Raw genomic sequence first — 19,570 nt, 5'->3', positions numbered from 1 at the left:
CGCATCACATTTTTAACACAGCTACCATGGCAACTTTATAATGTAGCCTGCCTATTCCTGTCGTCTGTAGTTATATTCATTTACTAGCCACCTTTGCGTGTATGCAAAATGTTTTGGTGAATTACAATATTATAAGGAAACACAAACGTCATGGAGGCTCAGACAGTACAAACAAACGTTCATCAGCAACTTGACACATCCCAGATCACTTTATTGAGACCAACGATCCAAAGTATTGAAACATAAAGTACTCTTGAAAGCACATCTTTGCAGAGGGTCATTGCCATATGAAATCAACCAAAAAAATTGTTTTTTTTTTTAGCTTGCAGCTGTTGGTTTTAAAGAGAAACAATCAATAAACTTTTGCCCATTGGAACGGTCAATGGTCAAAAAATGAGCTCAAAATGTAATGGGCAAATATTTAAAGCGTTTTCATTTAAATCAACAGGAGTAAGGTCCCAAGACAAGTGCTTTTATATGGCATGGCCCCACATTCACACAGTTTAAATCACAGCACACAATGTCTATACAGGTCATCACACAGTTTACGGTTGAGAACTGAATGAGGGAGGGAGTGCATCATCTTCAAAACACGTGTCTACCTTTGGAAAGAACTCTCAACATTAACACATGTAGACAGCTAGCTTCACCAAGGAACATAATGGTAGCTGATCGTCAGCCAGCCTCAAGATCAACTCAAACAAGATGAGCTGACACCACCTTAAACATATGGCCTGCAGAGTTTCAACTGTACATGCATTCAAACAGGTAAGATACAAGGATCTAATGATCTAAAGGTTCTGGACCCTGCAAGTCCTTGAACTATTACTTGATAATGGTCTGAAGAAGCAAACCATATACACACAAACTTTTATAACTCATAGTTTTGGACAGGATTAACGACTCATTAGACAATACCAGATCTTTGTAAGTAGCAGCAGAAGGATAGAGAGCGGATCAGGAACAATACTCTCCACTTGTGTATTTACAGCTGTCGATAATGTTACAAACACAACTATGCCCCACATTAACAGTTTAACAGCACGCCTTATACGGCGGACCACTTTGAGACAAGGTTCTATACACCTGAATTGCACATGTATCCCACATATTGACTAAAGCAAGACATATACTATAGGTTCACACAGATCGATTATGCCAAGTTGCAATTTAGCAGCTTATGGTTTTACTTGTGGAGCCATCAAAGTACCTGAGCCAAGTTTAGTCTTGGCAGCGAGCTATATGTTTACTTGTGGAGCCATACCATGTTAACAGTCATAAGTGTTATAATATCCACAAACACTTATGTTTCAAGATAATTCTAGATGTGATGGCAATCTAGCTGCTAGAGTCTAAGTGGAAACAAAGTTTTGACAAACATATTGAGCATCATTTGTTATGCGTTGCTACAAAATTGGTCTGTTTTTATACTGTATAGAGAGCAATAGTAATGGCGTCTTTTGTAGGCACTAACTCAGTCATGGCTCGTTGGCCAAAGCCTATGGGGAAATTAATATGGTTTTGGAAATCGTATACTTTTTCTTCTATGAAATAACATTAATCAGCTAACGTCACTTTATGTGAATTTTTAAGCATTTATGTAATTAAAACAAGGACATAAAGGCTTCATAATTCAAAAAAGTAATGTTAACTTACTCATTATCTCATTGAACAAAACGGTTCCTAAACCATTTATCCCAAAACCCCATTTTTTCTCCCATAGGAATATAACACTTTTGGGGCTCAGTTTTTTTAGGAGTACAAGCTGGCGAGCTCTAAAGGTTTGCATTTGGTATGCCTTTAAATGAGCCCCAATATGACCCCGTGGAAGCATTCTCCATATCCTCACTCTCATTAACAGTGTGTATTTCCTCCAATGACATCACAATGTAAACAGAGGGAGGTTCCTTAAATGACCAAGAAACACGTTTCCATTAAGGCAATTAAATCACTCAAACCAGGAGAGACATCAACACCTTCACGAATACAGCATTCCCCATAACAACCTGAGACTAATTCAATCTAAAGTCTAAACACTGTCGTCATTTTCCAGTCACCGTAATAATTGTTGGGGATCTCTCATGCATCTTTCAGTGTAACAGTATAATCACAAACTTAAACTGAGGCAATGGAGACCATATTCTATTCACTCCAAGCCCAGAAGGATATAAATGGCATGCAATTTAATTGATTAAATGGACATGACTTTAAAAAACACAGGTCAAAGTACAGATGAAGTACAAGTAAATGAATGAAAGCAAACAGAGCAATAGAAATGTAGAAACATGGTCAAGCAACAATGAATTTGCAGGGGAGGAGATAATGTTATTTTGCCTTTTGTTATCAAGGCAGAACTGTTCAGCTGTGTGCCAATCGAAGTTAAGGGAAAGAAAATAAAAATACAAAAGGAAATAAAATACAAAGAGACAAAACTGTCAGCGTCCCAAGTTCATGTTGAACAATGTAGGCAGTGGTCTGTCCTGTCTGTCAAATGCACTTTGCTTGTGTGCTTCTCTATCCATAATTGTGTGTGTGTTGCATGTTGATGACACAGCACTCTACGAGTCCTCATTCAACTCCTGACTGTCCGTTCTGGCAATTTTCCGGGGAGGTGCAGTGTTCTCCCCCTCACTGTGCTCCTGCTCCCGCTTTTTGGCTGCATTCTGTTAAGACATGGAGAGGGGTTGGAAAACTAGCTAACATATATGAAACAATACAGTGCCCATATCGTGTAAAGGAACAATACATTATGACTTTCCAAGGTATCAACTTTCCCATTACTTTACCTTTTTGTCCCACTGTTGGTGAAGGTATCTCAATAGAATATTTGTCTTCTCTGTGACAATGACTTGAAGGAAATATATATATTAGATCAAAACCAATATAAATCACAAAGAATGCATTAACGTTGTAAATATAGATCAATAATGTGTAAACTTTATTACTCAAACTTCACACCATTCTCATCCAAAGTACACATCAGCACAGATACTGTGTCAGAGTACCATTTGAATCGGAGGGGACACTCACTCTGTTCTGATGGATACTCCCGAATTGGAAGATACACAGAGGGCCTCCGGTTCTGAAACAAATACAGAAATCAGTGATAAAGAGTTTAAATCAAGTATAAGTCTCAAACATCAATAAATATAACAAAGCTCAACTAAATGATGGCATTGTTTGGCACAATATCTATTTTGGACTTTGGCATTTCATGATCTCCAATACAGGTGAAATGCCAAACAATCCCATTCATTTGAGATTGCATTGACTTACAGAAATTGTATGGCTAGGATAACACTTACTGAAGTTTTGCAGACAGAATCTGCGTGAAATCTGCTGAAATTGCTTTTGTTGAAGACAGGTAGTCCTTTTAAAAAATCTGCCTGTTTAGGAAAAGTGGCAAGTGTGAGAAATGACCCAGGCTGACAGACTTTTCAAACTTTTTAGGATGCTTCAAGTCTGAACAGTAGGATTGGGAAACATGTTCCTGGGATAGCCAACTGAGCAATTACTGTACCTACACAAATGACATAGCTAGTTAGTGAGCTAATAAATAAGATGAGTAGTTAGCAAGGGACAATATGTTTTATGATATAAGCCCAATGTCTCTTTTCTAACTGTCATATCCAGTTAGCTAAGTCAGTTGAGGATCCAAAAGTAAACACATTTCCTAACTACGTAAGCGAGTTCAAACTAAAAACATGGTAGCCAACTAACGTTAGTTAGCAGTCAACTGCCCCCCCCCCCCCCCCATACAGTAACTGTTACATGTTTAGCTTGATAACTACCTAAAATAAATTAAAGAGACGTTACCTTATCCATGGTGGCTTTTCACCCCAGAAAGACGACACAGGCAAAAAAAAGTTGCTAGCTAACGTTAGCTGATGCGCGTGGAAAATCTGCTAGCAACAACACGAACCTGCTTAGCTAGCTATGAAAATGTGATATTTAGCCGTGGCTTTCTCAAATATTCAAGATTACACAAAGTACATCGAATATGTACATAAATTCCAAGTCATTTCCAAGTATTTAATAAACTAGCAATTGACCACCAGCTAGCTAACTAGCCAAGCTTGTCTCTCCAGCTAGCAACTCGCTAACGTTAGCTAGCTACTATTATAGCCAGTGTTTTGTCGTAGCTAAGAAATCACTGGTTGTTTACAAATTCGAATAGAATATGCTACAATCAAATAAAGATGTGTTACTTGTCAAATTAGTTTTGACTTAGACACTAATAAAACTGTGTTGCATCGAATTACAAAGCATACTGTACTTCATTGATTGATTGCTAGCTTAGCACGCAACTTAGCGTAACAAGAGCTGCGGTATAAGATAACAAGTCCATCTACTCCATTTCTGTTCCTAGTCCGTGTATGGGCGTTCTTCGTCCTCTTGTCTGATGCTCCATTGGCTACAGGAGAAGATGGACAATCGTAGAATGACACAGTACAATGCTCATTGGGCCACTAGTGTTTCCGTGAGAAACCAGCCCGCCAATGGGAAGAGGAGCTTTGACCCTTACTGCAGATGCCTTCACATGTAACGTCACGGCAACAAGGTGGTCAGAAACATGCGCAGTAACAACAAATGAATTATTTTTTAATTTCAAGTATCTTTTCAAATTGGTAATTTCCTAACAAGTAGATATTATTCCCAGAAATGTATATATTTAATTTGTTGCATCATCTCAAACCCCACTGACTTGTACCAACTACACACGCTCATGCAACTTTACAAAGTTTATTTATTCAGAAACTCAAGACAGCTTTTATTTGAGCAAGACAAAGACTTGAATGACACGTGTATTAGCTTTAAAATTGATGAAGGTCAGGTCTATCTATTTTAGCAGCAACTGAATAGCACAGATGCTTATAGCCCAGCACCTATTTATTAAAGTACAATATTCAAATTCTGGACCTAGTTCAACCCCACCACTGTATGTTGACATGTACAACTTTGGGTCTTTTATCACAACTTTCATCCTGCATGAATTAACAAGGTCATAAGCCATTTCAAATTCACTGATTGCAACAGCAAGGCTCTGAACTACTTCTAAGCCTCTACAAGATAGTTGCTGAAATACATGATGGGAAAACATTTGTCAAAGTGTGTAAAATATATATATATTTACATGGACAAACATCTGCCTTCGCATATCCAATAACTGACATTCAGTTCTACACACAACTGGGCCAGTAAGTCTTGAAGTTGTTATGCTTTTTCTCAACAGTGGTGGCAAAACCTGGGTACTTCAATAAGTTCACCAAAAAACGTTTGTCCATTGGGTGCTTAGTGTGACAGGGATTTTCGCCCTTTCAGCATTCTTCGGAGAATCACCTCGATGCCACCCTGAGTGCTGATCCTCTTGATCCAGCCATGGGTCCTCTTACGCTTTATATTCTTGGGCTGATACTCTGTGCCCCGCTTCCCTGTGCGAATCTGCTGGTGGTACCAGGGGAGTTGCTGAAACACCCCTGCCCCCTCTGCCTGTGATGTGAGAGGTCCACACCGAGAGGTCTGGGGAGGTACACTGGCCCGGGACAGCACCCAACCACTCAGTGCTCGTGGCTGGTGGCCACTGGATGCTGGAAGCTGTGGTGCAACAATCCTGTTTGATAATAAACGTACGGGATGTTAGTTTTATGATTTAACCATGCAAACTATTCAGCAGAGTGGGAACGCATTCAAGCTTTAGGAAAATATGGCTGTTGGTTTGTGAAAATGTATAGCTAGTTTCGTTTTTTTTTTAAAGCAGACTTTGTCATGAGAGTTAGTTATCATCAGTTCATGGATAGCTAGTTCACTTAACATTCAAACATTTTTTTAAGTAAATCCAACCATGTATGCAACACATTTGATGTGGTAAGACGTGGAGGGTGGCATCAAACGTGCAAAGAAAGCCAGCAACATCATTCACATATCCAGAAAGTTAGCCATCTTACAGTAGCTAGCTACCTAGTATACGTGGAACCTGAACATGTCATGCCACGAGGACTTCTAAAACATACACTTTTCATATTCATTAGAAGATCGTAGCTAATTTACCTGGTGAAGCATATCACTCCATGAAACCGGGAAAATGACGACCTGATAATATTCATTTTAGACAATATTTTAGACGGCTATATCGCTGACTTGGCTAGCTAGCTAGGCCACTGGGGTATTCGCTAAGCACCCTCGTTCCATTCAGAGCTACGATTGGCTCTCGTTTTTCATCCAATCGAAGTGCAAGGTCACAAGCGTTTGAACGCAAAGATGTTGAATTGAAATGGAGATAATCCACTTAAAGTATGGAGATTTTAGACAAATACATGCGTATTTAAGTACTTGTATTTTAACGTTTTAAAAAACATTTTATCTATTTCATAGATATATTACAACATATATCTAAATGCATGTTTTATTTATCACCATGTATTTCGATATATTACTTATAGTAACATATTTTCTACAGCCTGTTATCGCTTACAGCCAGAGCTTCGAATATGATAGTATTACACACGTGGGTGAGTAGTTGTTTTATGCTTTTTATGCTAAATTAATTACAACTTGATGTGCCATTTCTTGGATAATTCAGATGATAATTAAGTTGTGAAACTTCAGGGAGTTGTAGGTAACCTTTTTCATGGCCCCCAGCACCATCTTGCCATGCAGGTGCTTTTCTAATTCTCTTAAATGTCTTTCATGGTTCATTTCGGCTTGGAATAGGAAGAATAATGCAATTCCACCTGTAGCAGTGGAGAGGCTGGTGGAGGTCAGTTATTTCTCTGATTTCGCTGTGACATCTTGAAGAAGGCTGCAGGATGCTACAGGACTCCCCTTGAAAGGACCTGGCCAATGATCTAGTTACCAGACAGAAGAAGGAGTCATGTAGTCCCAGATGCTGCAGTGTTGATGCTGCTCATCTCACGCACATCTTTTTCCACATGTTTTTCTACTTTTCTATTTCATCTGTATGGGTTCATCCATCCATTCACCCATCTAGCTACATGTCACATTGACTTATATAAAAATCAAGACACACATACACATATACACACGCACACGCACACACACACACACACACACACACACACACACACACACACACACACACACACACACACACATGCCTATGGAATGTGAATCTCTTGATTTCCCCACCCGGCCTTAGCAACAGGAATACAAGACATCCTATTGGCTTTAGTAGAACCAATGTTTGTGGCTTATTCGCTATATTTCTTGTCATTCAACAGCAGAAGGAAGCTGAGAGGAGAATTCCGTGGATGCGGAAAACAACAAGGGCAATAGGGTTGGTAGCATCTCGCCCGTGTGCGCAGCGCCGAAGGATGCTGATCGAAAAAGCATTGCTATCTGTCATTACTATGGTCACTTTAAAATTGCAATTGGCACACTTTCCTAGTGTGCATTACTTCGATTTAAAGCCTTATTCCATTTGTTTGATTAGTAAGATGTAAACCATCTCTAGGTAAAGACAATTATCAACTTCTCCATCTGGCAGGTTGCTTTTGAATTATACTAATATTGCAACCAATGCAACAGACTTTTCAGCTGCAGTTAATTATAAACAACCTATTGACTATCGTTTTATGGGAGAGGAGCATCATATTTCTGATCATCCTTAATCATCATCAGTAAGGTAAGAATTTCATTTAAAAATAGGCCTGTGTGCACCAGTAAACGTTATTACTATATGTTGTTTCAAATTGATACCATATCTGAAACAGTATATTTTATGTTTCATAATGGGAATTCAGATAAATAGATGTCAATCATGATGCATTAATGCGCAACACACCAACTCAATATTGATTTATGTTGTTGGTATATACTGTATCTTGCTCATGGTCCTCTTACCATATATATAGGCTACTGTAGTGGCTATTTGGCAAATGGTTAAATATTTCATAATAGTTTTGAAAAAAAATATTTAAAAAATGATCGTATGCTCAATTGTTTTACCTGAATTTGACTGCGCTCTGTGGTACATTATATGTTTATAGGTAGTACAAACATAACTAGTTATAAATTGCACATTTGCATTTCTTTACAGACTTGATACATTTTTGTAATCGTAGATTCAGTGGTCCTCCAAACCAGGTATTTTGAATACTCTACATATGCATCAGAATGTATTAGGCTACTGGAGGCCTAGTGTGTGGGTGGAAAACTAGAGCACATAGCCTACCAAATGTGTGTTAAACATGACGCTTGAATAATCAACCTAATTCTGCATTGCAGATCAAATAGTAAAATGGCTGAGTAACATGGGTGAGAGAATTTAGAGGCAGTCCACTTGCAAACTCATTTAATTGACATTTTAGTCATTTAGCAGACGCTCTTATGCAGAGCGATTTACAGTAGTGAGTGCATACATTTTCGTATTTTTTTTTTTACAGTTCTGGGCCACTACGGGAATCGAACCCACAACCATAACGTTGCATGTTCGAGAATGCTCGAGAATTCATATTCAAATCTCCATGCTCGAGAATTAATATTCAAATCTCACTTTAATTTTCGACCTTAATACGTGGGATTAAATGTCAGGGAACGTTGAGTCGAATGGTCCTTTGCATTTTAGGTCGTTTTCGCGCATAGTTTTGAGCTATAGTTCAAATCCGAGTTCGACTATTGTTATTATCGTTTGTATTTTTTATAATTTGGTCCGGTTGGTTTCACATTGCCAAATGTAAACGAACTACAATTCCTAATAAAAAAAAAACACGTGTCCCTTCAAGTAATTTGTTTATTAGACAAAAATGCTCACGTTACAACCCTTTGTGATTATCATGAAGCATCACTTGTCGCAATCTTCATATTACTTTCGCTTTGGGCTGACGGGAGGAAACAGCACTGCGACGTGAATTCAGTAGCCTATATCCTTGGTATAGCCCCGGTATCCCCTAATCTTCATCGGATGCGCTCTTAAATGCGCTGCTACTCACCGAACGTTTCAGAGATCTCAGGTTATGATGCTGCGTGTATTTCATCAAATGCTCGCAATCAAACAATAACCATAATATTTTCCATTGTACGGACTGCGTTCTCACCAGCAGCGAACCGCACCACGGCACGAATTGAATCGGAACCGAGACTACCCATTTTTTGGCGAACCACGGTGCGTTGTTTAGTGAGCTACGGTGTGCGGATAGAGTATTCACACGAGTGTAGTGCAAGTCTCTTCGAGGTTTATCAATCATCACCTCACCCCGTGGAGGGAAGTCCACCTCCAACATACTTTCTGTTCAGTCTTATATCATGCCTGATACGATCAGATGATATAATAACCTCAATATGATATGCTATTACATAAGGGAGATGCAGTATATGCCTATATGTCATGGCTTTCGCAGTGCTATTACACATATTATCCACTATCCTGAACCCTAAACTTAATGTAATGATTTAGAGGTCATCACGTTAAATAAATACACATTTAGATGTGTCTATTGAATGTTGTGAAGGTAGCAGATGTTCATATGATTAATGGCTCACTCACTGCTTGTAGCAGCTCACCATATTGACCCACCAAGGAAAGGCAATCACACATTTCACTTGGCTCCTGGATGAAACAGGATAGTACAGGGTGCATCAACCTTCACAACACTCTCAATAAATTCTCTCCGTCTTTCTCACTCTATTTCTCTTTCCTTCCTTCTTTCTCGCACCCTCTCCGTCCCTGCCTCTCTCCTTATCCACCTTCACTCCTCCACTCCCTCTTTCTCATCTCACTCCCTCTCTCAATCCCTCTCCCCCTCAGCCAAACATTGATCCCTGTGTGCCACTTCAATACGTTAATGAACTCCCCTGTGTGTGTGGAGGCAGGGATAGAGTGAGCAATAAGCTGCACCTCATGCAGAGGTGTCATTTACCAGGATCAATGGCCCCTCCTCTCTCCCCATTACCTGCTTTCTGATGTCCCATCGGTATATTAAACCAAACTTCATTAACTTACCTTCGCCAAACCTGCACTCTCAAAATCGTTAAGCTAAACAAAACTTGTTTTTGGCATAAGAAGCCTCTCATTTCCCAGTGCACCTCATTTTCTTAATAAACTTCGCTAGGTCAGCGTCAGCGATTAGCATACACATCTGGGTCGGGAATTGGAATATACGTACACAGCAGTTTTATATGCTGCTATTCAGCATTTTAATGGCAATCATTACACAGATGGACATTTCAATTACATGTAAGAGTAAAGAGATAGAACAATGAGTTCTTCCCTAAAACAATCCCTAAATTTTATCAGCATATCGATTGCGCAACCAGGGGTGGAAAGACCTTGGATCATTGTTACTCTAACTTCCGCGACGCATATAAGGCCCTGCCCCGCCCCCCTTTCGGAAAAGCTGACCACGACTCCATTTTGTTGATCCCTGCCTACAGACAGAAACTAAAACAAGAGGCTCCCACGCTGAGGTCTGTCCAACGCTGGTCCGACCAAGCTGACTCCACACTCCAAGACTGCTTCCATCACGTGGACTGGGAGATGTTTCGTATTGCGTCAGATAACAACATTGACGAATACGCTGATTCGGTGTGCGAGTTCATTAGAACGTGCGTTGAAGATGTCGTTCCCATAGCAACGATTAAAACATTCCCTAACCAGAAACCGTGGATTGATGGCAGCATTCGTGTGAAACTGAAAGCGCGAACCACTGCTTTTAATCAGGGCAAGGTGTCTGGTAACATGACCGAATACAAACAGTGCAGCTATTCCCTCCGCAAGGCTATCAAACAAGCTAAGCGCCAGTACAGAGACAAAGTAGAATCTCAATTCAACGGCTCAGATACAAGAGGCATGTGGCAAGGTCTACAGTCAATCACGGACTACAGGAAGAAATCCAGCCCAGTCACGGACCAGGATGTCTTGCTCCCAGGCAGACTAAATAACTTTTTTGCCCGCTTTGAGGACAATACAGTGCCACTGACACGGCCTGCAACGAAAACATGCGGTCTCTCCTTCACTGCAGCCGAGGTGAGTAAGACATTTAAACGTGTTAACCCTCGCAAGGCTGCAGGCCCAGACGGCATCCCCAGCCGCGCCCTCAGAGCATGCGCAGACCAGCTGGCCGGTGTGTTTACGGACATATTCAATCAATCCCTATACCAGTCTGCTGTTCCCACATGCTTCAAGAGGGCCACCATTGTTCCTGTTCCCAAGAAAGCTAAGGTAACTGAGCTAAACGACTACCGCCCCGTAGCACTCACATCCGTCATCATGAAGTGCTTTGAGAGACTAGTCAAGGACCATATCACCTCCACCCTACCTGACACCCTAGACCCACTCCAATTTGCTTACCGCCCAAATAGGTCCACAGACGATGCAATCTCAACCACACTGCACACTGCCCTAACCCATCTGGACAAGAGGAATACCTATGTGAGAATGCTGTTCATCGACTACAGCTCGGCATTCAACACCATAGTACCCTCCAAGCTCGTCATCAAGCTCGAGACCCTGGGTCTCGACCCCGCCCTGTGCAACTGGGTACTGGACTTCCTGACGGGCCGCCCCCAGGTGGTGAGGGTAGGCAACAACATCTCCTCCCCGCTGATCCTCAACACTGGGGCCCCACAAGGGTGCGTTCTGAGCCCTCTCCTGTACTCCCTGTTCACCCACGACTGTGTGGCCACGCACGCCTCCAACTCAATCATCAAGTTTGCGGACGACACAACAGTGGTAGGCTTGATTACCAACAACGGCGAGACTGCCTACAGGGAGGAGGTGAGGGCCCTCGGAGTGTGGTGTCAGGAAAATAACCTCACACTCAACGTCAACAAAACTAAGGAGATGATTGTGGACTTCAGGAAACAGCAGAGGGAACACCCCCCTATCCACATCGATGGAACAGTAGTGGAGAGGGTAGCAAGTTTTAAGTTCCTCGGCATACACATCACAGACAAACTGAATTGGTCCACTCACACAGACAGCATCGTGAAGAAGGCGCAGCAGCGCCTCTTCAACCTCAGGAGGCTGAAGAAATTCGGCTTGTCACCAAAAGCACTCACAAACTTCTACAGATGCACAATCGAGAGCATCCTGGCGGGCTGTATCACCGCCTGGTATGGCAACTGCACCGCCCTCAACCGTAAGGCTCTCCAGAGGGTAGTGAGGTCTGCACAACGCATCACCGGGGGCAAACTACCTGCCCTCCAGGACACCTACACCACCCGATGTCACAGGAAGGCCATAAAGATCATCAAGGACATCAACCACCCGAGCCACTGCCTGTTCACCCCGCTATCATCCAGAAGGCGAGGTCAGTACAGGTGCATCAAAGCTGGGACCGAGAGACTGAAAAACAGCTTCTATCTCAAGGCCATCAGACTGTTAAACAACCACCACTAACACTGAGTGGCTGCTGCCAACACACTGACACTGACTCAACTCCAGCCACTTTAATAATGGGAATTGATGGGAAATTATGTAAATATATCACTAGCCACTTTAAACAATGCTACCTTATATAATGTTACTTACCCTACATTATTCATCTCATATGCATACGTATATACTGTACTCTATATCATCGACTGTATCCTTATGTAATACATGTATCACTAGCCACTTTAAACTATGCCACTTTGTTTACATACTCATCTCATTTGCACATACTGTACTCGATACCATCTACTGTATCTTGTCTATGCTGCTCTGTACCATCACTCATTCATATATCTTTATGTACATATTCTTTATCCCCTTACACTGTGTACAAGACAGTAGTTTTGGAATTGTTAGTTAGATTACTTGTTATTACTGCATTGTCGGAACTAGAAGCACAAGCATTTCGCTACACTCGCATTAACATCTGCTAACTATGTGTATGTGACAAATAAAATTTGATTTGATTTGATTTGAGACTTAGTCTGTTTAAAATGCACCCGCGAGTATTAATCATTAAAGACACATCTCCCCTTATTGTGAATAAATAATGTGTAAAGCTAGAATATGAATCCGGGGTTGAAGGTGATTGGAGGTGGGTAGTGAGTGAGAGAAGGGTGAACTTGAGTCACATCACCCTTCCCGTCAGAGCTCTGCCATTATTATTGTGTGCGTGTGTGTGTGCGTGTGCGTGTGTGTGCATGCGCGTGTGTGTGGCTTGACATTTATATAAGTCAATGGTGTGACCTTGGTGTGAATAACAGGAGCGAAATATAAATGTTGATTAAAGCCAGTGTGTCAGGTCAGCTTTTATAGGAATGGTTTCCACAAACTCATCATTAGAAAAGCCTCCCTGTTGTGTAGGCAACACTTTCCTGAGAATTGAAAATGGCTGTGGTAGTTTTCCCTAGACCACACTGACTGTAGCTATGAGCATGATTTAATCATATCGGTGAACGTTATTGATTGGAAACTCAATCAAATGTCTTGCATGGCCGGGATCATAATTTGTAAGCATAAATAGATCATAAACTCCAGCTTTACATAAGATATTTAAATGATAGACCAACAGTTTAAATTAGGTTACGTTAGCAGAGACACAGTTACTGTACATAGGAAACAATGAAGTCTGGATCCAAGTTCCAACACATATTGTAGATACGCCACTTCTGTTCTGCTTCCTGTTGACAGTCTATGTGTCTATATTTAAACAATGTGATATAAAATACTCCAGTACCCGACTGCCAAAAACCTCTTGAGCCATTATTGGACATAACCGTCTTCGGAAAGACCATCGTCTGCTGGTGTACTGAAAACCAAACCCTATTGGCACATGGAATGCATACAGTCAGTGAGCAGTTGGCATGAACCCAGCTGTGCCATTGCTAACATTCTATTTATACCCTAGGGCCCAGGGGCCATTTTAGAAGAGCCTTGTCTATTCTTAGTTTGTGTCTAGGTCATTATGTGAATGGATTCTGCTTCTCCACACTAAGACAAAGTGGGTATTGTTTTTACTGTTATATATGGACTGATGTTGAACCCAGTGTGAAACTGGTACTTTTTGAATTGAAAGCTTAATGATTGAGAAACCCTAGGGTGTTTATCATGGAGCAATTGTCATGTACAAATAACTGTTTTGTAGTTTTCTATGTGGTGAATTGTTGTGGTGAGAGCCAGGGGGAACTCATTTTTAGGTTGTTATACTATGTTTGTTGTGTATATACGGTATGTTATAATCAGAGACTTTGTCGACACTCAGATTATGTTACCTACAGTGGAGGCTGCTGAGGTGAGGACGGCTCATAATAATGGCTTGAATAGAGCAAATGGAATGGCATCAAACACATGGAAACCATGTTTGATGTATTTGATACCGTTCCACTTATTCCGTTCCAGCCATTACCACAAGCCCATTCTCCCCAATTGAAATTACACCAGCCTCCTGTGATTACCTCATGTTCTTACCACAGTACTTACTACCTATCAATTTGAAAATGTCATTTTCTCAATGAAAAAGATAGCTCGTTGGCATTTCTCATGGATTTGTCTCTGCAGGCAGGCACCATGCTGACCAGCATTACAGATGGGATCCTGTGCTGTCTGACTGGGAAGGCTGCCAGCCTGGTGATGCCCGTCGACTCTTCTGAGCCAGCGGACACCTTCGAGTTTGTAGAAGTGAAGCCTGGGAGAGTCCTCAGGGTTCGCCACATCATGCCCGAGCGCCGGGCACCAGTAGTGACGGAGGAGGACCAAGTAAAGGAGCAAGAGCAGGAGAAGGGCAGTGGAGACAGCAACAACAGTAGCAGTGTGCACTGCAAGCGCAAGATCACTGTCTACCGCAACGGCCAGCTAGTCATTGAGAACCTTGGTGACGTGCTGCACTCTGAGATTGTCCAGTGCCAGAATGGAGACCTGGAGCCCTGCAGCACCGTGGAGGTGGAACTGGCCGACTATAAGGAAGTGCCCACATCTCCTGAACCCAAACCTGCGCCTCCCCTGTCCATGGTCGGGGAGCAGAAACCCGCGCCCCCGCCTCGCCGGCGCCGCCGAAAGCCCAAGCGCATGGTGATGATTGACTCGGAGAGGGAGATCTCCAGCTGCAAGGGGACGCACTCGGACGTGGCGCTCTTTTTCGTGCACGGGGTCGGCGGCTCGCTGGACATCTGGGGCAGCCAGCTGGACTTCTTCTCGCGGCTAGGGTATGAGATCATCGCACCTGACCTGGCGGGCCACGGGGCCAGCACGGCCCCCCACATTGCGGCGGCCTACACCTTTTACGCCTTGGCCGAAGACATGCGTGCCATCTTCAAGAAATACGCCCGTAAACGCAACATCCTCATTGGGCACTCCTATGGGTCAGTATGCTTGCTTCTCTGTTAAAAATGAACGGTCAATTGATTACCAAGTATCATCTTATGTCTTAGGTCAATTAACAGACGGAATATCATGATAGTAAATGAATAACAGTATTTGAACATGCCTTGAAACACATAATAAACTGGTGCTGACAATGACTGATGAAGAAGAACCAATCAAAGAGCAGCATTATGACGATGTCACAATTAAGGGACCAATTAGAGAGCAGGGTTATGACGATGTCACGATGAAGGGACCAATCAAAGAACAGGGTTATGACGATGTCACGATGAAGGGACCAATCAGAGTGCAGGGTTATGACGATGTGATGATGAAGGGACCAATTAGACAGCAGGTTCCCAATACATTGTTTTTACACGTTTGATTATATCCCTTTCAGGGTATCGTTCTGTACCTTCCTAGCCCATGAGTATCCAGACCAGGTTCACAAGGTAGTGATGATCAATGGAGGGGGGCCCACAGCTCTGGAGCCCAGCCTCTGTTCCATCTTCCAGCTGCCTTCTTGTGTGCTGCACTGCCTGTCTCCCTGCCTGGCCTGGAGCTTTCTCAAGTAAGGAAATCATCTCTTCTATTTGTAGACAAAACAATATTGAAGTGCAGACAAATCAACAACACATTTCCAGACAAAACAACATTTGTAGACAAAATGACAACACATCGCTTTACAAATAGAACAACAACCTATTGCTGTAGACAAAACAAAACCAAGATACTCTTCGTACAGAATGTATACTGTAGTGTACAGTGTCAATGCTTAGCCTCTACTGCATACAAAGAGTAAGAGGAATTTACTGTAACACATCATTTCGAATGTCAAGTAATACTGATGGCTATGAGTCTTTCCAACATGTTCAGGGCTGGGTTTGCCCATCAGGGAGCCAAAGAGAAGCAGCTGCTGAAGCAGGGCAATGCCTTCAACGTGAATCCATTCGTGCTGCGTGCCATGATGAGCGGGCAGTACTGGCCCGAGGGGGATGAGGTGTACCACGCTGAGCTAACCGTGCCCATCCTGTTGGTGCACGGCATGTACGACAAGTTTGTGCCCATTGATGAGGACCAACGCATGGCCGAGGTAAGGAGACATACATTTATGAATACCAATCCATGTCAATTGAGTTAGGAAGCTCTACTACCCATATATAAAATATACATTATGTCAATTCAATTTGAAGTTGTTATGAAAGAGGAATTCAATTAAATTATGATATGAATTATGAACAGTCCCTATATCAAGCCCATCATATTCAATGACTAATATCGTATTGTAAAAATTTTTATATCTTGACTGTAGCTATTATCCTTTTAATTTCAGATCCTTCTGTTTGCTTTTCTGAAAGTCATCGAGGAGGGCAGTCACATGGTGATGATGGAGTGCCCTGACACAGTCAACACCCTCCTGCACGAGTTTTTCCTATGGGAGCCTGACATGTCCAAAAAGAACGCCGCCAAGACTGATCCTGACAAGACTGTCATAGTCAATGGTGTTGTCGCCCAGACACCAAAACCAAACAAGCCCATGGACAAATAACCAATAATGAGTCTCATTTTACATGAGCAAACCCAATCCGAGGGCCTGTCTTTGGCAGGTGGCACGTGGTCTTAAGGCTGCTCGCAGGCTGAGAGCTGTTATTAACTGGGCCAGAGTTTGTTGTGGAAGTGGAGGGGAGGCACCTGGTGCTCCAAGCTAGAGTTGGCATTTGAATAGGACTGTGGCAAGAAAAATGAAGAAAAGGATGGAAAGAAGAGGAATCTGACAGAGATGCGCGTTTCTCTTTCCCCTTTGACAGCTGTCTGTGCTTCATCATGTGGTGTATGTAATCAGAGAGACCTCGGGTCCAGAGGATGTTATTAAAACACAATATCCATTTGTAATTCTCTCGAGTACCAAACTTGGTTGGTGAGTGGACCATTGTGAACCAAAGTGAGGAAGACATGACCATTAAATGGTGTGTGGATCGCCTTGCTACCTATCATCCATTATCTTGTGAGTAATATTTCACTGCTGATTGGTGTCCTGACGAAATGATGATCTTATAAAACTGGGTCCATATTATGGATTCACTTCAAAGCGGAAAATAATTCACTTGGAAAACTGTGAAACTGTCCAGACAATACGGCAGGTAGCCTCGTTGTTAGAGGGTTGGGCCAGTAACCGAAAGGTTGCTAGATCAAATCCCCGAGCTGACAAGGTAAAAATCTGTCGTTCTACCCCTGAACAAGGAAGATAGCCCACTGTTCCCCGGTAGGCCGTCATTGAAAATAAGAATGTGTTCTTAATTGACTTGCCTAGTTAAATAAAGGTTAAATAAATGTTTTCAAAAAAATGACAATTAAAAAATACAAGTCAATGAGTGACTGGTGTATTATGGGAGTAAGATTTGTCATGCCACATTGCGATCCAGTTTGCATGAGGTCATCATCATGGTAATCATCCCCTACTAAGCAGGTTATAGACTAAAGTGTTGACTGGATGGAAGTGGTGGATGGATTGGTAATTGTTATGGCAACAAGTTACTACAAGACATACACCACACACCTAAATAAATGGGCCATAGAAGTTCAACAACCTCATAAAATATAATCAAGCCAAAGTAAAGCTGTTAAAACATGTCCTTAAGCAAACTAAATATCTGTCAGTTGCAGTCAGTATCTGTCTGTGCATTCATTCACACCTGCAGTCTAGGATACAGGTTCGCTTTTGAAACATAGTGATTCATCTATACCCAGCATTTTGCCTCAAGAACATTTTGCGGTGTTATCTAATATTATGCATTTAGAAACCTATGCTTACTCTGTGTCTACGTTATGAATTATCTAACCTAACTGGACTATTTGAAGTTGCTGCATGAATAGGCTTTTAAGATATTAGAGAATTTTTCTTGTCAATATACAGTTGAGAAATCCAAAAACCTCCCCTGTCCTCTGAGAGTATAATCTAAGTGGCATTATGGACAGAGGAGAAGTTGGACCAAAGCTTTGGTGATAGGCAATCCAAATAATGTAAGAGTAGTCCATAACAATTATTTTTAAATACTGATGCTAGTTATTCAACTAACAATAGGGCAACTCATTTTGCCTCTGAATTTGATATAACAACATTATGAATGATGTTGTTCTTCTGTCTACCAGAGAGTATAGCAAAGCATTGTCCTCCACTACCCTCCAGTCAATCTGTTTGTGCTTGCAATGTCAAAGGTCGTCCATGATAATAAGCTAAAGGACATACGTTTTCAGGTGCTCATTTGTGAACGTTTTCTTGTCTCATAATGAGAGTGTGTGATTTGATCTGTGATTAAGAAGTAGGAAGCACAGTAACACATGTATCTGATTCAATCTCTCCGACTGTTAACATGCTTTACTCACATATGCATTATCCTGAGAAAGGATCAGAGATGATTATGCAATTTCTAAGGAGATGAGTTATGAACTGTACAGAAAGATAATGCATAAGTACTGGAAACAAGTAGGTTGAGGAACAAATTAGTTTGAATTGGCTGTTGAAAAGAAGATGTATTCATGTAGACTGTCAAAAATACCATGAAGTGCTGCTGATCCAGTCTGCTTAGGCTCTGTATAGATTGTTCCGACAGCTATATGGATTGAAGGGCGCACATTTGATTCCTCCGCTTAATGTCTAAAAAAACAGTCTCTCCTATCCAGTGTGCTATCAAAATGTGTAAATGTCATTAATGCATTTATTCCTAGACATCAGAACTCATGCACTGCCTGAATGTAGGTGCACACAGTTCAGATATATGGACATGTTCAGTTGAGTGTATGAATGTGCCTTTCCTGGCATGAAATAAAACAAATGTTTACATTATATGGTTGTTTTTTGTTTTTCTGTGAATTAATGACTGAATGAATGAAAATGAATGAATGAAAATGATTGAATGTAAATGAATGTGTGAATTAATGAATTAGGACCATTTTATTGTGACAGACAAAAGTAACGATGGCTTTGAGTGTACATTACTGGCTCTGAGGCCTGGGTACCCCCCCCAGGAGCACCCCCCCCCACCCCCCCACCCCCCTGTTAGGCTTGTGAGGCTATCTTATATCGTAACATTTTTGACTATGGCGGGCTCAGTGTTCATTATTTTGCCCCATCATATTGCCTAAAGGAGATGTCCTTGTCCATCATAAGAAACAAGCCTTTTCACCTCCTCACAGAAAGATGCCACCAAATCAAATCATATCAAGTCAAATTGTATTTGTCACATGCGCCCAATACAACAGACCTTACCGTGAAATACTTACTTACAAGCCTTTAACTTAACCAACAATGCAGTTTTAAGA

At 41.7% G+C, this 19,570-nt stretch overlaps 3 protein-coding genes across 3 annotated transcripts; 1 reads left to right on the top strand and 2 right to left on the bottom strand.

Annotated features, from left to right (window-relative positions):
- Positions 1-190: 190 nt before the first annotated feature.
- On the bottom strand, positions 191-4,498 carry LOC139375923 (DET1- and DDB1-associated protein 1-like). Its single transcript, XM_071117889.1, has 5 exons — positions 3,817-4,498; positions 3,306-3,386; positions 3,031-3,082; positions 2,787-2,848; positions 191-2,663 (listed from the first exon to the last, which is right to left on the bottom strand). Exons 1-5 carry the CDS (start codon positions 3,823-3,825, stop codon positions 2,559-2,561), a joined length of 309 nt encoding a protein of 102 aa, XP_070973990.1. The 5' UTR covers positions 3,826-4,498; the 3' UTR covers positions 191-2,558.
- Positions 4,499-4,729: 231 nt separating this feature from the next.
- LOC139377281 (uncharacterized) lies at positions 4,730-6,217 on the bottom strand. The gene is made up of 2 exons (XM_071120287.1): positions 6,049-6,217; positions 4,730-5,611 (listed from the first exon to the last, which is right to left on the bottom strand). The coding sequence occupies exons 1-2, from the start codon at positions 6,102-6,104 to the stop codon at positions 5,293-5,295; spliced, it is 375 nt and encodes a 124-aa protein (XP_070976388.1). The 5' UTR covers positions 6,105-6,217; the 3' UTR covers positions 4,730-5,292.
- Positions 6,218-13,806: 7,589 nt separating this feature from the next.
- LOC139375921 (protein ABHD8-like) lies at positions 13,807-19,094 on the top strand. The gene is made up of 5 exons (XM_071117886.1): positions 13,807-13,892; positions 14,450-15,249; positions 15,651-15,821; positions 16,127-16,343; positions 16,584-19,094. Exons 2-5 carry the CDS (start codon positions 14,459-14,461, stop codon positions 16,797-16,799), a joined length of 1,395 nt encoding a protein of 464 aa, XP_070973987.1. The 5' UTR covers positions 13,807-13,892; positions 14,450-14,458; the 3' UTR covers positions 16,800-19,094.
- The last annotated feature ends 476 nt before the right edge of the window (positions 19,095-19,570 follow it).

The sequence above is a fragment of the Oncorhynchus clarkii genome, chromosome 20, assembly GCF_045791955.1.
Source record: "Oncorhynchus clarkii lewisi isolate Uvic-CL-2024 chromosome 20, UVic_Ocla_1.0, whole genome shotgun sequence".
Lineage (NCBI taxonomy): Eukaryota > Metazoa > Chordata > Actinopteri > Salmoniformes > Salmonidae > Oncorhynchus > Oncorhynchus clarkii.
This window is presented reverse-complemented; position numbering and strand designations above follow the sequence as displayed.

Coding starts and splice junctions, on each gene's coding strand:
- LOC139377281 (XM_071120287.1), bottom strand. CDS start 6,104: ATGAATATTATCAGGTCGTCATTTTCCCGGTTTCATGGAGTGATATGC. Junction 5,612..6,048: donor GGAGTGATATGCTTCACCAG/GTAAATTAGCTA, acceptor ATTATCAAACAG/GATTGTTGCACCACAGCTTC.
- LOC139375921 (XM_071117886.1), top strand. CDS start 14,459: ATGCTGACCAGCATTACAGATGGGATCCTGTGCTGTCTGACTGGGAAG. Junction 15,250..15,650: donor CTCATTGGGCACTCCTATGG/GTCAGTATGCTT, acceptor TATCCCTTTCAG/GGTATCGTTCTGTACCTTCC. Junction 15,822..16,126: donor CTGGCCTGGAGCTTTCTCAA/GTAAGGAAATCA, acceptor CAACATGTTCAG/GGCTGGGTTTGCCCATCAGG.
- LOC139375923 (XM_071117889.1), bottom strand. Junction 3,083..3,305: donor ATTCTGTCTGCAAAACTTCA/GTAAGTGTTATC, acceptor TATTTGTTTCAG/AACCGGAGGCCCTCTGTGTA. Junction 2,664..2,786: donor ACCAACAGTGGGACAAAAAG/GTAAAGTAATGG, acceptor ATGTCTTAACAG/AATGCAGCCAAAAAGCGGGA.